Source organism: Hypomesus transpacificus, chromosome 8, assembly GCF_021917145.1.
Source record: "Hypomesus transpacificus isolate Combined female chromosome 8, fHypTra1, whole genome shotgun sequence".
In the NCBI taxonomy this organism is placed as follows: domain Eukaryota; kingdom Metazoa; phylum Chordata; class Actinopteri; order Osmeriformes; family Osmeridae; genus Hypomesus; species Hypomesus transpacificus.
This window is the reverse complement of record NC_061067.1, coordinates 8,480,766-8,497,639: the sequence shown is the minus strand read 5'-3', so window position 1 is coordinate 8,497,639 and position 16,874 is coordinate 8,480,766. Positions and strand designations below refer to the sequence as shown.

Genomic DNA, 16,874 nt, shown 5'->3' with positions numbered 1-16,874 from the left:
TGAATCCTGAAATTGTTAAGTTTTTTATTTGAAGATGATTCCCTTATCCTCTACATGTAAATAATTTATAGGTGACTGCGTACTGCTTTGAAATGGTAAGTTGAAATAACTAAAGTCGGCTATGTACAGAACACGGCTAATGTTTGGCAGCTACCACCAGTATCATCTAGATATTGCTGTGCTGTGGTCTGACTGCAGCTCAGCATCTACAGGAGGTACTCTAGTTAAGTCTGAGTACTCCATGAGAGAGAAGGCGTTCTCCATCTGCTCTGAAAAACATCACCTTTGTCAGTCGTTGCCATTCAAACTGGGAGTGTGTGTATGTGTAAACAACTTTTTCAAAACCTACACCTTTGTTATCTCAAAGAAACATGGCTGGAGGGGTTCCTGTTGATAGTCATCACCTTGCGCTGGGAGTATTGTACAGTAGAACTGAGTGAGGAGTGGAGCGTGTGAGCAACATGGACTCCCATTTATGCAATAGTAACCATACATATAAATAATGATAAATACCAACACCAAGAAATACAGTTTTGGGCCATGTCTGATTTACAGCTGTGCTGTGGGGAGTGTGCATGAGTTGAACTATGCCAGGACTGGAGAGGTGTTGAGGGGCGGTGCCCCTCTTCCTACATGCTATTGTCAGCAATGGTTATCTGAAGCAGAACGGACTGAACCAGGGACTGTACATCAGGACACTGACCTGGAGAGCGAGGGATGGATGAGAGATGAATAAGCTTATAATCCAAAATGTTTTCATAAAACCTTTTGTTTCAATTAACCTGTAGACAGGTTAAAGTTGATTTAACCTGTCTACAGTCTATCTACAACTTAGGACAGACCTGGGAATCCCAGTCCAGACTAGTCTGGTCCAGTCCAGTCTCCATGGTTACAGGTCCACAGGTAGCGACGTGTCCCTAGCTGCAGCCTGGGGGCTCTGAGTTTTCTGACCTCATGGAGGTCCTTAGAAGTCACATGGACAGACAGCTCTAACCAATCACACACCACCTTTACTGATGACATCACCAGGAAGCAGATCCAGGGATGGTGGAGGTCACGCTGTGGACAACGCCGCCACAGCCGCCGTCTCTCCGCCACGCTGCCATCTTTGTCGTCGTTTCTACGGTTACCTCTTGTCGGCACTGTTGAACACCTGTTCGTAGGGTGGGGGCGGGTGGTTGCAGTAGGTGGGGGGCGGGGGGTATGAGGTCATCATGTGGGCGGGGCCGGGTGGGATGGGGAAGGCGGGGGTCACGGGGGGGTCGTAGCCCAGCATGCTCGGTTGCTGGGAAACTAGAGAACAGAGAAGGAGGACACAAAACACAGTAAGTGAAAACAGGAAATAACACGTCTTATTAACTGAACAAATATAAAGGTGCATCATACTGAAGAGTACTAATAAACAAACGTTGGTTGAGTTTCAGACAGAAAACTGATAATGAGACGGAGAGAAAACCCAATACAAAGAGAGAGACAGACAGACAGAGAGAGAGAGAGAGAGAGAGAGAGAGAGAGAGAGAGAGAGAGAGAGAGAGAGAGAGAGACATAGAGAGTAGAGAGAGTAGAGAGAGAGACAGACAGACAGACAGACAGAGAGAGAGAGAAAGGAGAGGCAGACAAAGGGAGACAAAGTAGTAAGTAAGAACTCAACAGACAACAAACCCATGAACAGAATTAAACATCCATGCAATATTATTGGAGAACTCCATTTTCCGCATGGCTGACTGATGTAATGAAAGGTCCACTTTCTTTCTGCCCATGACCGATAAAGATGCTCTGTACACCGTGATTGGCTGCCCTACTTTCAGCTCTTTGCTGTTTGGCAGTTCAGAGGATGTTGAAGGGAACGGTTTTTAAAAGAGACAAAGTATTCATGACAACAAGAGATGATGGAGTCCCATAACATTTTATGTTACTATATAGAAGATTTCAACCCTTTTTCAACCCTTTTTCCCAACTTGAACTAACTTCCTTCTCTAGATCCAGCATTTATAAAATAAACATGAAGAAGAAAATAGAGGATTTCATAAGGTTTGGTTCGTGGAGAGGGGAGTTGACAAAAAATAGTATAGAAGCATTCTCTTGCCTTCTCTCTTACACAGGAAACTCCTGGGGTGGGGGGGGGGGGAGATAATATAGAGCTGCATCGTGGCACTGTCTCTCCTCCCTTCATCTCTCCTCCCTTCATCTCTCCTCCCTTCATCTCTCCTCTTCTCCCCTCTGCACTCCACCTCCCCTCTCCTCTCCTTCCTTCCTCCCCTCTCTCCTCCCCTTTTCACCACTCTGCAAGACTAAAGGATGACATACTGTGCCAGGCTCACTTCAACCCTGGCAGTCAAGACAGAATGCCTCCGTTGAATCACTCAATCGTTGTGACAAAGCACCTTCCGAGTGTAATCTATCTCTTTAACTCTATTCCCCACTTTTATCTCTATGACCGAACGGCTGAGAAAGGAAGGAGAGATGGTGGTAAAATAGACAAACTTCAAGATATGTTGGACTGGACATTCCTCTGGGTAATACAGTCACGTCTGACCAGCTTCTTTAGAATAGAGAGTGGAGGAAAGAGGAGAGGAGAATGGAGGAGGAGAGGGATGAGAAGAAGAGCAGAGGAGATCTGCTGGCATCAGATATGTTCCTCTGTTCTGCTTATTCAGCAGGGAGCAGACTCATGCTGACTCGTGGCAGACCTCCAGAAAGAGAGAGAGAAAGAAAGAGAGAAAGAGAGAGCGAGGGAGAAAGAGGGAGCGAGAGAGAGAGAGAAGAGGGAGAACGAGAGGCAGAGAAAGAGCGGGGGGGGACAGAAAGAGCCAGAGAGAGAGCGAGCGGGGGAAATACCCTGCTTCATAATCAACATCAACAACCTCAGAAACTCACGTCAGGGGCACAGCCACACGGGAAAAATCTTTGAGTTGCTCCCTCATTGTAAAATGGGATGGCCCAAAAATTTAAATTCTGGCTACGCACACAGGAAAACACCACCAACAACAATGCAATTATGCAGAAAGACACACTAATTTAAGCGGGCTTGTAATGTCTGATTGGGAACAGAGCATTCTGTGTTTGGGAATGCCTGGTGATTATCCAACGTTTGAACTCATCAGATGTCGTTTTAATTATCGGATGCACCTGGCATGAGCCTGGTGTAATTACAGTTGATGAAATAGAGGTGTGTTCCTCTGTACACTGTGTGCCTGGTCTATTATCTCCTCTGCCGCTCTGCAGCCCTGTGGAGGACAGGGCGACCGTCTCCGCAGAGAGAGGTTATAGAGATATTTATATGATGTGCTCACTGTTGTGGGTCGTGGGGTTTCTCAGCCATAGAGCTTAGTAGTGTTTGGTAAGGTGTGTGTGAATGTAATGTTAGGTAGGATGGTGTGGTAGGGTGCATGGTAAGGTGTGAGGTAGGGTAGCTTGCTGAGGTTAAACAGGGTAGTGTTTGGTATGGTAGCATGCTGAGGTAAAACAGGTTAGTGTTTGGTATGGTAGCATGCTGAGGTAAAACAGGGTCGTGTTTGGTATGGTAGCATGCTGAGGTAAAACAGGTTAGTGTTTGGTATGGTAGCATGCTGAGGTAAAACAGGGTTGTGTGAGATATGGTAGCATGCTGAAGTAAAACAAGGTAGTTGGCATGGTGATAGCCCACCTGGCGTGGTGACCGGCTGCCTGGTGAAGGAGACGTTGAAGGCAGGGTCCTCGCTGAGGGGGGAGGGGTACATGCGTCTCCGGATGAAGAAGCCCGCCCCACAGCAGAACAGCACCCCCATCATCAACAGCAGCCTTTGGGGGGAGGTGGCAGAGAGGGGCCGGGGGCAGAGACAGTTTAGCACAATTCATAAAGCAATAAACAACATCCAGTACCAGTAAGTAAATGCATCTACATCTCTATCTTCCAGGCTCCACAAGGCCCGGAGGTAAGGTGTGTGTTAGTGTAAGTGGAGGGACAAGGACATCAAGATGTGTCACCATTGTCCTCACAGCTGGGGCTGAGAAACAGCTGAAAGAAAAGGGGCGAAACAACAAAGCCCACAGCCCAGACACGGAAACATGCAGGCCGCTCATCAAAACACCTCCTTCACCGTCGCTCGGTGGGGTGAAAACACACACGTTTCCATGGTAAAGGAAAGCTATTTCCCACAGCAGCCCACGTCATGGATACAGAGCGAGAACAAAAACAACAGTGGGACCTTAAGTGTTCCTGGCCTCTCATCGCTCAAGAGCTTGTCATGGCTAGTTATGCGGCTAACACAGATTAATGATTGGTGAGAGACCAATTTCATGGTTAATTGCCACTTCCGCAATAGCCATATGGATGAAAGAGAGAGCCGAACAGGTGCTTTTCTCCACCCCAGCGGCACTAGGGAGGGTCCGATAGTGGTCCACAGTGCCAGGCAGAGGCACTCGGGAGGGTCCGATAGTGGTCCACAGAGCCAGGTGTGAAGCAGGACTACTCACCAGAAGTACCACAGCCTCTGGATGGACAGGGCCCTCACGCAGCAACGAGTGCCACAGCAGTCCTCGTAGGAACGACATCTGAAAAAAACAGACCATGGTTAGGTGTACTCCCCTTTAGAAATATAACCAATGTACAAACACGCACTTACAGAGATGTGACGATGGGAATTGTTCGGTGCTGCATGGCCTACTGAAGCCTCTCTTAAGTAGCGATCCAAATGCTCAACGATGAATCTCTTTATTCCTCAATATTTCTTCAAATTCTTCTGTCCTCTTAATACTCTTACAGACGAATACACACACTTAATACTGACCTTCATGTCTTCTCTTTGATAAGACCTCTTAAGATTCCTCAATGCACAATCGTTGTGTCATATTAACAATAGCGAAAATAAACCTAGCACCAAATGCTCGCTTTTTCTATTTTGTGTCAATGTCAATGTGATGGGGATTAAATCTCTATTTTGATAGTCAGTACTATGCGTTTGTGTATGGAGGATTGATCTAGTGTTCTCCATGTATAATCCTAACCGAAAAAAGGGTTGGGTGAACGTTTGCGTGGAGATTGGCTATGTGTGTGTAAACCGGGGGGTTCTTGTAATGTATTCTCAGTCTTTGCTGTGGGACAGTGCAGCAGCCCCATTCCCAGCTCATCTTTAATAAACACTTTCTCATTTGTATCCAGTCGCACGACACAATCCTTAACAAACGGAGAAAACGCTTGCTCACTCGACGCAGTTTAACGCCAGTTGTTCATCCTAGACGGCTCTCCCCTGGTGCCTGAAGGAACGTGACGACACGACAAGCAGCTGCATCAAGGCCCCGGCTAAATTCAGAGATGTTGACCTCTTCTAGCGCCTTCTAACCCTATCACGTCCAACTGGGATATGAGATAACGTTGTTAGGGAAACGTGCATCGCGGTTGGTTCGGTTGGTAATGCACGCTGCAGGCCGACAAAGTACTCATGAGTGTGCAGTTGTGTTTTGCATTGTGCACTTCGCTCAGCTGATGCGAGCCCATCACTTAACATAGTGATATAGAGATTGGTTTAGGAGAAAATGCTTATCAGAGAAAACGCATGCAGTAAATTAGCTAACACTATCCAACTGGCTCTTAGAATTCAGGGATCAAGATGAGAACAATGTTTTCCAGCTCATTGCAACACATACCATCGATGGACCATGGAATATTAACAAGCTCACTTTCCCTCTATGAGATTATAATAGGAAAGATAGACTGCTGACATGGTAACAGGGACTGAAATGGAGAACTGGCATGAAACCAGCAGGTAGGAGAGAGGATAAGAAGAGAGCAGATGAGAAAAAAGGTGAGGAGAACAGAGGAAATGAGCACTTGAGAGAACCCCCTCCTCTGCCGTCCAGTCTCCCAGTTTTAGAGACAAACTCAAATAAGATCCACTCTAGCAAAACTAATCTCTCTTCGCCTTTGTCAGAGAGCCCCACACTCACTAACCTCCCCCAGGCTGCCTTCCTGACTTCCCCATCTCTTTGTGCTACTGACAGTGTGGGTGGTACAAACTCCAGTGTCAATGCATTTAACCCACATGCCTCTAGCTGACTGAATGTTAGTGGCGGGGTGTATGAATGCCTAATGGAGTCAGTGGGATATGGATGAGTAAACGGTGGAGATCCAGTATAATAACTGATATAACATTTAACAGAGGTGTTTCAGGGACATGGCAAAGTGTATTCATATGTGAGAACCAGCCCAGACCAATAATAGGAATTAGACGGAACTTTTGGATTCCTAAACTAGTTTGATAAATCAGGAAAGATGTAGCCATTTCTTGACATTTGTTAGCTTTGTTCCGTTCCTGTAATGGATGAGTTGGTGTAGCTTTTGTTGCCGGCCAAGAACTGTATGTAACTGGACTTAACACTAAACTAGTTGGTTAACCTAACGTGAACTGGGAAAGTACCTCAGGTGAACTCGCACTGTCCCAGAGAGAACAACAAGATCAGAAGATCATACAAAAAGCCAAATGACCATTAACCAAAGGTTAGGATTAAGGACCGAGGAAACTACTCAGTAATTATCCCAATGGATGACATTAGACAGGGCATTTGACATTATGTGAACACCAGATAGGAAGAGATTGCAACTGACTAAAACCGGACTTAAGTTGGCTAGGACTAATTAGAGTGAACTTTAACGATGGGACAATCTGACGTGGGCAGCTGGGGAAGATAACAGGAATAAAACCCATGTCATGATATGATAAAGGAGGGTCTGTTTGGGAATGTATAAAAGGAACAATGTTGTCATGTCTTAGCTAAGCTCTTTACTGCAGAAAGCCCGTGTGTGTATTCCTGATGATCAAATAAAGAACCTTTGCATTTGAACTTGGAAAACCAGCCCTGTCTGACTTCTTTAGAGAGCAAACTTTTGGGCAGAAAAGACACCACTCTTTCTCAAGTCAAGCAAATATATAGTCAACAACAGAATCCTGCAGCCACTCTGCTTATTGCACAGGCTTATTCATTGATTGGTATTTATCTGTTGGCAGACTCCATAATGGACTGCAGACTCTATAATGTACGGTTTGCCATATTAAATGGTCTACTGAGAGAAATTAGAAACCCACAAACCCTACACACACACACACACCCCCACACACACACACACACACACACACACACACACACACCCACACCCACCCACACACACACACACACACACACACACACACACACACACACACACACACACACACACAGGCATGCTACCAAAGTCCATCATTGTATATGTGTGTTTATGATGAAAACAGGAGTGTCTAATTGGAAACTAATATTAACATTTAAGCAGAGAAGCTGTAATTTGCTGTCTTTCATTAAAAAAGGGCTTGACAGAATCCATATGCCCTTTATTTTGAACAGCAGGTCCAATATGAGGCAGGTTGTGATGAAGGCATTGCAGGCCTTATCAGCCTTCACCCTGACATGCTGCTTGTTAGGCGAAATTGCAGCAGATCCCATTGATTTTGATCAGCCTAAAAACCCAGGCATTCATTGCTTACACGGCACCCTGTAAAAAGTTCCCTTTCTGCTCTGAATTCATGTCACCCTAATTATCCCTGAGCAAAGTTTCTCAGTTGCTCAGTTTGGTCAGTTTGTGTCGCTGTTGGTAAGCTCTCAAGAACTCACAACAGCTCTCCAGCATGAAATGAGAAGTATAAGCACAGAATTAGTTTCAAACTAATCCAGCAGGCCTTCAAAGCACTCTTAAACCTCAGTGGCAAGATAACATCACTAATTAGACATCATTAAGAGCTAAATAAGAGGATTGCCTTAAAAAAACATTTTCTGCTGAGGTCATGCAGCAGCTGTAAACACGTTGCCAGACTGTGTAAGAGATACACAGCACCACAGTGAAGAACTGAACTTCAGTGCTAATTTAGTCAACTCTTGATTGCAGTTTCATTATTCTCAGCAGCACTATGCAATGCTATTACTATAAATAATATATTTATAAATTTGCATAGGGCTGAAAAATGTATTATGTATTTGATAGACTGAATAACATCAATACAGTTTTACGCATTGCCTCAAGACATGAAAAACTGTGGATCCATTCTGAAATTCTTCGGGAAGACCTTGGGTCACCGCACGAACGGCTTCACAAACAAGCGTCCTTCAGCGTACACATACTTAACAGCGTTTCCACAGCCCGAGATGTAATCATGCCGGTTCTTCACAGACTTATCCTCTTTTCATATTCTTCCTGGGTCCGTGTTCCCCTGTGAAGCCCCCTTGCTGTTTAAACCGAACAAGTCAGCTTCCTGTTTGTGTGCCTCAAGCCTGCCAGCAGAGGCAGGTCTTTAGGCTGGGCCTTGACAGGGGCTGACCCGTTCAATTTGGAGTCAGTCAGCATCCCTTGAGTCCTGACCGAACGGTTGCAGATAATCTGAGGCAGGGTTGCGGACGGCATCCCTGAGCCCAGACCTATCACGACCAAATCCCCAGCCCTTTACCCCTCATCTCACCAACCACACCCAGCTCCTGACCACACCCCTCCCTCCTGATTTGCCAGAGAACCTGGACTCAACTAGGATTGTGGCACGGTGTCAACGGGAAAGCCATGCAAATCCTCTCTATCCAGCATCATGGACTCCCAGAGAAAAACTCCACACACAGCGCTATCTATAATTGGTTCCTGCTTGCCGAATTTCTTTCTTCCTGATCGACAGCAGGAGAGGAGAATAACATTGCCTCTAGCAGTTGTGCATGCTGTGTGTTGTGTGACTGAATTCTACGTTGTGTAGTTGTAGTCAGGACTTGTAGTTGTAGTCAGCTCTACAGCATCATTGATTCTGCACTAATAGTCCATGTGTATTTTTGCCACACAAAGAAAAGGTCAGACTTTCTTTCATTTTGTGTGCATGCAGGCGATTGAATTTTTGTGGTTGTACAGGTAGTACTCACATGAAGTAGATTGGGTATCCTCCCTCGAAATACCAGCAGTATTTCTTGGCATCCACAAACTGAAACAAGTAGAGTCAAAGAGATTAACGATTGGGATTGAGTTGTTTTCTCTTCCCTCCCTCCCTCTCTCACGCGCAGACACACTCACAGACCCCCATGCCCACAGACAATACAAACTTGACATCAACTGAAGTCAACCAGGTACATTGTAGCACTTTCCCTTGAGGTGAAGAAGCAGAACTCTGCAGAACGGGCTCCTTCTCCGGGGACCTGCACAACATCCTGTTAACCCAGCCTAGCTAATGAGCCTCAAACAAGCAACCCTCCCCTGCTACTCACTGAAGAGAGGAGAGAAAAGGAGTGAAGGGAGGAGAGAGGTGAAGTGAAGATAGGAGAGGAAGGCAGCTTTCAGACTTGACCGGCTGATTGCTTGTGACAGCTGGGTTGTACTGTAAATTGGGGCTTATTTCAAAGTCAGGTGTGGACGTGGTTGTTAAATACAGTGCAGTCAACTTCAAAGCCCTCGTTTTGATCGACGCTGGTGGAGATGGACACAGCACACTTGTTTTTCCTCTCCAAGCTGACAATACGCTCTGTTTATTGGAAGGAAGGATATGCTCCAAGCTTCCTTTTTGGAAGGCTGTTTTCACAGTCTAATTGGATGACAATTTGAAAGGTTATGTGATAAGGAGTGTAACAACACACGCACACATCCTTGTTTCCAAGCAGCATGGGGTTGTCTGCAACCCTGTTGCACAACGCTCCAATCGTCTGTGATTACAGGCTCCTGGCAGACCTGTCATTTCATAATCAATATCTCCCGGAGCTTGGCTCTTTTCGAACACTTTCTGCTACAGCCCAGGAGCCAAGGCTCTAGAACACTCTCTCACAGGCTCTGGAACACCTCATCCCAGGCGATTGAACCCTCCCCCTACCGCCCCTGGAGCTAAGTTCTAGGACACTTCTAGAAGGTAAAGATGTCTCATCTGGTTATGGATCTGCCTTGCTGCGTAGGAGTGGCTGGGCTCTAGTGTGATATGTTCTGAATGAGTGAAAGAGGATGGGAGACAAAGAAAGGTTGAGAAAAGAAAGGCGGAAAAGTCTGGAATCAATGAAGGGGGGAGGGAAAGGGGAGTTAGAAAGAGAAAAGGATTGAGAAAACAAGACAGAAACAAACAGGGCTGCCCTTAACTAACACTCTACACAAGGCCATGCGTTGCCTCCAGTGCGTCATGTGATTTGACAAGGCAACAGCCCATACTTTTCCTTGAAACTAATACACAGAGATTTGAGAGATTTCCAAAGAGGAATGCTTTTTGAACTAAGACAATACGTTTCAGCGGGCTACCTATGCGCTGTTTCAATGTACTATTCAGTGACAGAATGTCTCCCTATGCAACCTTTCCACACAGTTTAAGATCATTGCAGACTATTACAGATTCTGGCTATTAAAAAAAAATACAATGAATCCCTCCTTCAGATTGAAGGCTTGATGTAATGACATTGACTATAAGCTTGTGTGTGATTTAAATAGTTCTGTTGCAGAAGGGGAGTGTGATTTAGAGGATGTGATCTTGGCTAGGTTGGTGTGCTGAGCCGTGCTGTCCTGTCCTCACCCTAACTCTACTTGACTGGCAGACAGTGCTGTGGCTGTCTCTCTGGAGGCTAGTATAGCCAGCACACACGTCTCATCCCTCCTCCACCTCCACCTCCACCTTTTCCTCCTCTCGATACCATCAGAGGCGTGAGCGAGAGAGTGGCTGGGAGGAGAAAAGGTTGAGGGGGCGGTGTAATTAACACTTCCTGTCAGGAGGAACTCTTTGAGTCACGCCACCTACTCTGTAAACACAGGGGGGGGGCATGTTCTGCCACGACACCAGCAGCAGTACAAAGAGGCTCTGAGCAAAATGAGGCTGACCTCTTCAGAGAATGCCGGGCTCTACACCGTGTGGACAAGTAGAAGAGGATGAGTGTGTGTGTGTTTGTGTTAGGTGTGTGTGTGTGCATGGCACGGTCATTAGAGAGAGGTTCAGGGGTAGTTGGAGGGGGTTTCTGGGGGTGGGTAGAGGAGGCCCAGCGGGGTGCCAAGCTTAGGGAAGGCTGGCAAAGTTGAGGTTGGGGGAGGATGATAGCATCCATGCCAGCCAAACAACAGGCTATTTGTCAGCGTGTTTATCGGTGAGTTGGAGCCTGCAGGGTGGTGGAGAGGAAACTCACCACCAGACGCCCTGGCAGAGCGGAGCTGGCAGGGAGATGGGCGCTACAGTACCATGGGAACTACATAGCCATCTCGCCTTGTGCCAGGAGACTCGCTCAAAGGTTGAGATGGTTCCCAGTTCTACACTGATGTAGATTCTCCGAGCACTGCCTCGTCTGTTACGTCCACTGGGCCCAGATAGAAACGCACTGCAGGCCCTGACAGGAAGGTGTCCTCTACCTTACCTCGTGTTTATTAATAATAAGATCCTAATAATGATAAGAGGCTTCTGGGCATGCTTTAATGATCCTGTCTCTAATTGGGTCTTGGTGCCGAAAAAAGCAGGGTTTGTGAATCTGGTGTCGTCCACAGGGACAATGGTGATCGTAACGTTGCCATCGAGTGATGGCCTCCTCCACAATCCTGACGCACTTCTACCTGAAGGACTCCGGGGGGAGAAAACTGTCATCGTTCTAGCACATTCAAACTCCCTCAGCGCTTCAAATGACACTTGTTTGTCATGAGTCATATTGTGCATGGGCAAATGTAATCGGATTTAAACTATGAGTCACTGGAATTCCCTCCTGGTTCTTCAGGTCACGCCCAGGCAGGACACCTGAGTGTCACCTCCACGTTGCTCACCCCTCTCTGGCTGTCACACTCGGTCCGACGTGTCTGATAGAACCCACGCCTACAGCCCCGTGATGGGATTAGTCATGAGATTAAACGGCTGAGCTGAAACGGCTGCGTGAATCAAAATTGAGCGTTCATCATTACTCCGATGTCCGATTACAGCAGCCCGATCGTTATTCACCACTTTGAGTATGAGCAGGCTCTAATATATGGTGAATAATCATATGGCTATTATTACAGCTGTTAGGTCTGAGGTCAAACCCCCCAAAAAAGACTTCATTTTTGACAGTGTCTTCTGGAGCAGCAGTATACCTTCTCAGTGGTACCACGAGGACAAACTGGCAAACACAGCCCCAGTCCTGTTCTCCATCCAGCCCTCCTACTCTGCTCCCTGCCTGGGTCCGTACCCGAGCAGATCGATATCCTCCGAGGGATGTCAGTTCTATTAGCGAGCGCCAGGAACCCCACAAGGATCGTTTTCACGACGGCTACCCGGAGCGTCACCAGAACAGGGGCCCCAAGCCCAGGCTCTGGGGTGGGTCACTCCTAATCCCTCAAAAGACTCTCTGTCTCTCCTCCTCTCCTTCCGCCCCCCTCTCTATATCTCTCTCCCTCCAGAGCACTCTGCACTCGGCCCCCCCACATCGCTGTGCTAAGCCTGGGGGGCATCTATACCTCTACTCCCCCCCCTCCCACACCCACCCCCTCCCACACACACACACACAGCTGGTGGAAGACCCACTTTAGACGAGCAAAGAGCAGAACAGCCCAGGAGGCTGGGGTTTCCAAGTTGAACAGCGGGGGGAGAGAACGTACGAGAGAGTGCTAGAAACGACAAAGAGAACGAGGGACAAGAAGGAAGAAGAAATGCGAGTGCTTTTCATGAAGGTTTGGGCGTGAGGGGGCTTCTGTCTGTTACCTGGGTTCTGCTTTGTTCTCGCATAACCTTCCAAGATCAAACAGTGGCGGGGGCCAGCGTGGCCAGGGGTGCCTGGCACAGAGTGACCAGCAGCCTGCCAGCAGCACTGTCTGAATCCTCTGGTTATAGGCTCTCACACACTTCACACTGGGAGTCACTATGCAAGTTAAAAACAATATTCAGATCGAAAATCAGTCATGCTTCATCCAATCACCTCCCCATATACCAGCCGCTCAGAGAAAGTGTTTATTTTTCAATTTCAGAGCCCGGATTGGATATTAGATCAAAACAGGCCTGATAAGATGGTCAATCCTACGTTAGTTTACAGCATGTCTAAATGGCATTTACTATGTAATTACACCGCAGTCAAGACAGCCGGGATGTAAGTCGCCAGGAGACCAAGGCTTCATTACACGGGTGAATGATCAGAGCACTCAGTCTGTCTGACTGGCGTGGGCGGACGGTGGCCTATAAAGGTCATGCCACATGGCCGGGCCACTCTTTGTTGTTACGGCAACCAGCAAAAAAAAAAGGTTACACTACTTTATCACCATTTATTGTGGTTTTGCATTACATTTTGAAGCCATTAACCTACAAAACTGCTGTTCATGTGCAATCACTGTACGCCCCAGGTCAAAAACACACAAATACTCAACACTAGAGAGTATTACTGTAATGCTCAGTAAGAGCGAGAGCGAGAGAGAGAGAGAGAGAGAGAGAGAGAGAGAGAGAGAGAGAGAGAGAGAGAGAGAGAGAGAGAGAAAGAAAGAAAGAGAGAGATGGAATAGGTAAAGGGGAAGATGGTTAATACCTTGCTAACAAGGTATTAACCCTTGGCATTTGTGTAATATGTTGCTCTTGTAATTTTTGATCTAGCGAGAATACGAGTGCCAACACATTACTAGTATGCCATTGCTATTAGGAGTTAGGATTGCGAATCCAAGGTAAACATGAAGTGAGTTAAATTACGCTTCCCCAGGACAATTCACTTCCTGTCTTAATGAGCTCAATCCCTTCCAGAAAGCAATAGCAGCCCAAGCAGGAAGGAACACACCCAGTTATTACAGATTCCAATTCAGCTGTATTCTCCGGGGGGGGGGGGGGGGGGGGGGTGCCTACGTGTGTGTGCCTACGTGTGTGACCTCCTAGCCACAGCAGAAGCATTAAGACCCCATCTCCACACTGACTTGTGGCTGAACTCAAGCACTGTACTCTTCAACACAACAGAAGCAGTGGAGCTCCCACATGATGTTATGAATCGTATATATTAAGCTGGGAACTGATATTTAATCTTCGTAGAGCTGGCTAGGAGGTGGTGGAGAGAGTAGGGCTTTAGGGTTTTGTGTGTGTGTGTTTGTGGCTGGGACAGAGTGAGAGAAAAAGAGAGAGAGAGGCCACTGAACGGCTTGATAACTTAAAAGGTTTAAATTAGCCTCGAGGGCTCTGCGTCTGTAGGGGGGAACACAAAGAGTACACTTTTAGCCATAGTGCATAACTCAATTAAGGGGTAGGGGTATATTAATGTAAATCAAAACAACAAACAATCACAAAAGTCTATGCACACAACACTGATTGGACTATGTGGACACATCAGGAGGTTGCGTGTTGAAGCCAAACATATTGAAACAGGCAATTATTGACTCACTGCCACGAAATTCGAAAGATTGCTCTGCAAATCTAGCAAACAGCCCACACGGCAATGACCTACTGCTATTGTATGAAACAATTATGCATGAAAGAAGGGTGCGTAGGGTGTTATTTGATTGAAAACAAACTGCAATACAATCTTGTATTAAACTGTATTCTTTCTTAAGCTTTATCAATAACATGTATCAATAAAAACGTTCCACAAGACACTACATAGGGAGCAAACAAGTAAAACACTGCACCAATCCAACCCTGACTTTTGAAATAGAGTATAAGCTATTACTGACTTATGTGAAAAACGAGCACTGTTAAAGTTGTGGTCTCACAAATTCAGCCACAGCCACTGCATAAAATCAAAGGGTGAAAGTAATTTCGACATCCCCTTGCTGACAAGCAGCAAACCGCAAACTACAGTAACGGCTATCACATTAGATAGTCTGGACTAAAAGACAAAGGATAATTGCATCACAGAAGCTAGCCAGCTGTATGTCTTCTGAAAAGGATAAACAGCTTGAGAGCAAATACATGTCGTGGATGACACCCTAAATTACGTCTAACGCAATAAATAACGATAAGCACGCCATATCTAAACGACGAGTGCATTTTCAGTTTCCCTCTTAATAACATAAAAAATAGCGTTATTGCTTATTGTTGGTAATCGGCCTCTAGTCCAGGGGACAATAGTGACACATGCAGAGCTGCTCACCTCTAAAAATACCCAACATGTCAGGACTATTGTAGGGAGTTGATTCTTCATTTCTCCGCCCCAAAAAAACACACCTCCGCTTACAAAAAAAGAAAGAGGTAAAAGTCCTTCCTTCTCGCTATGTTGATTTCATAACATTACACTAAACGATTGGTATGAAGAAACGGTGGTTCCCTTGGCACAGTTGTCAGCGCAGACACAAAGCGCACGACGAGTCTCTGCGTAACCCCGCTGTCAATGCGGGATAGAAAGCGAGGTGAGAACGTTTCACTGCGAGCCCGGTTGAGGTCTTTGAGGTCGATGGCTTGCTATAAGAAATGTCAACGTGGAGATGAAAAGTAGGCTGCACTATTATTTCTAAATGAAACTGCGTCTGGACAGCATGAATTAGCCTAGGTAAGGACTACTGTAGAATACTGTAGTCTACGAGGTTATTCCACGCCCCTTTTCAGTGACAAAGCTAGCCCGGTCTCCGGATACAGTAAGTCAATTCGGAGAAGGTGCCCTCGGGGAAAACCATTGCCAAACGTGCTTTTCAGGACATAACCGAGTGTTATTTGTCAGACCAACATCATGAAGCCAATACATTCTTTTATACAGCTGTTGAAGATAAGAAATTAAATGCTACTGTGTTCTCTTGCACCTGGATGTGTCAAGGGAGAGTTATTTATTTATTTTAGGCCTGTTTAATTGGTGTGCTTTGGTGATGATCGTACTTGGAACGGGATAGTGATGTTTTAGCTTGGAACAAATTATCAGGGTTTGCTTCATCTTTGAGGTGACAGCACCAGGTGCAGTTCACCCTATTATTTTTATGTTGCATAGAAACCAAAAAAGACATGAAGCAAAATATAATGTCGCTGTTGTACGAACGTCATGTTCAGACGAAAGTTCTATGCATACAGAAATGTAACAGGTTTGTATGGGACATGTGTGCTTAAAAGCATTATGCTTTAAAGGCACTTCGCGGTTGCTCAATGGCTTTTCAGGACACCAGTGAACGATCCATGTTTCCCAGTAAACCCCGTGGCAATCAACTAAGATGACAACCATCCCGTCGGGCCTGACAAATGCTACGACAAATCGGAACATGATGACTCATAAATCAAAACCCAATCAATCTAAATGAGCACAGAGACAGGCCTCTCTGTGCAGGAGTGCCCTGTTCTGAAATGGGCTACAGCTAGGCATCGCCCTGTCTCATTACTGCCCTGAGATAATTGTTACTTATTGGAAGTGTCCTCTCTGAATGCTGCTCCCTTAATGGCACATAATAGCTTCCCGGGTGAGTTATGAAACCATTAATGTGGCATCTCTCACTCCTCTCTTTCTATCTGCCTATGGTTCAACCTAGCTTTGGACAGAGCTCTCAATTGTACAGTCACCATTTTCTGCCTGCTGTTCACTGTTGTAATTGGATATTTGATCCCCCTAAAAGTCAATTAACTTTCCCTTAAATGTTCTGAATAGCAGCTGAAATATATTGGTCACAGAGTAAGTATGTCATGGAGTTGGGAAGTATTCTAGCATGTTCACTCAAACTCAATTAGCAAGGTCGGTATAGCTATCATCAAAGAGAGGAAGAAAGAGAGAGAGGGAGAGATAAATGAGAGAGGGAGAGAGAGAGGGACAGAGCATGAGAGAAGGAGAGAGAGTGGAGAAAAATCAAGAGAGCGCGCAAGAGAGAGGAGTGGGAGGGAGAGAGACGGGCAGGAGAGAGAGAGGGGGACAGCGGGGCAGAAAAGAGACAGCGAGGGAGAGCGAGAAACGAAAGAGAGAGGAAGAGAGCGAGAGAGGGACAGCCTCAGCACGAACTGTCTTGAGTTATAGGACGACCCAGCTAACGCGAGTCTCAGTCATGACTCCTGCATTAT

The 16,874-nt window shown here is 46.3% G+C and overlaps 1 protein-coding gene across 1 annotated transcript; it reads right to left on the bottom strand.

The window, feature by feature from the left end:
- Positions 1 to 1,044: 1,044 nt before the first annotated feature.
- Positions 1,045 to 15,429, bottom strand: vopp1 (VOPP1 WW domain binding protein). Its single transcript, XM_047024064.1, has 5 exons — positions 15,001 to 15,429; positions 8,899 to 8,957; positions 4,456 to 4,533; positions 3,647 to 3,780; positions 1,045 to 1,293 (listed from the first exon to the last, which is right to left on the bottom strand). Exons 1-5 carry the CDS (start codon positions 15,049 to 15,051, stop codon positions 1,127 to 1,129), a joined length of 489 nt encoding a protein of 162 aa, XP_046880020.1. The 5' UTR covers positions 15,052 to 15,429; the 3' UTR covers positions 1,045 to 1,126.
- Positions 15,430 to 16,874: the final 1,445 nt, after the last annotated feature.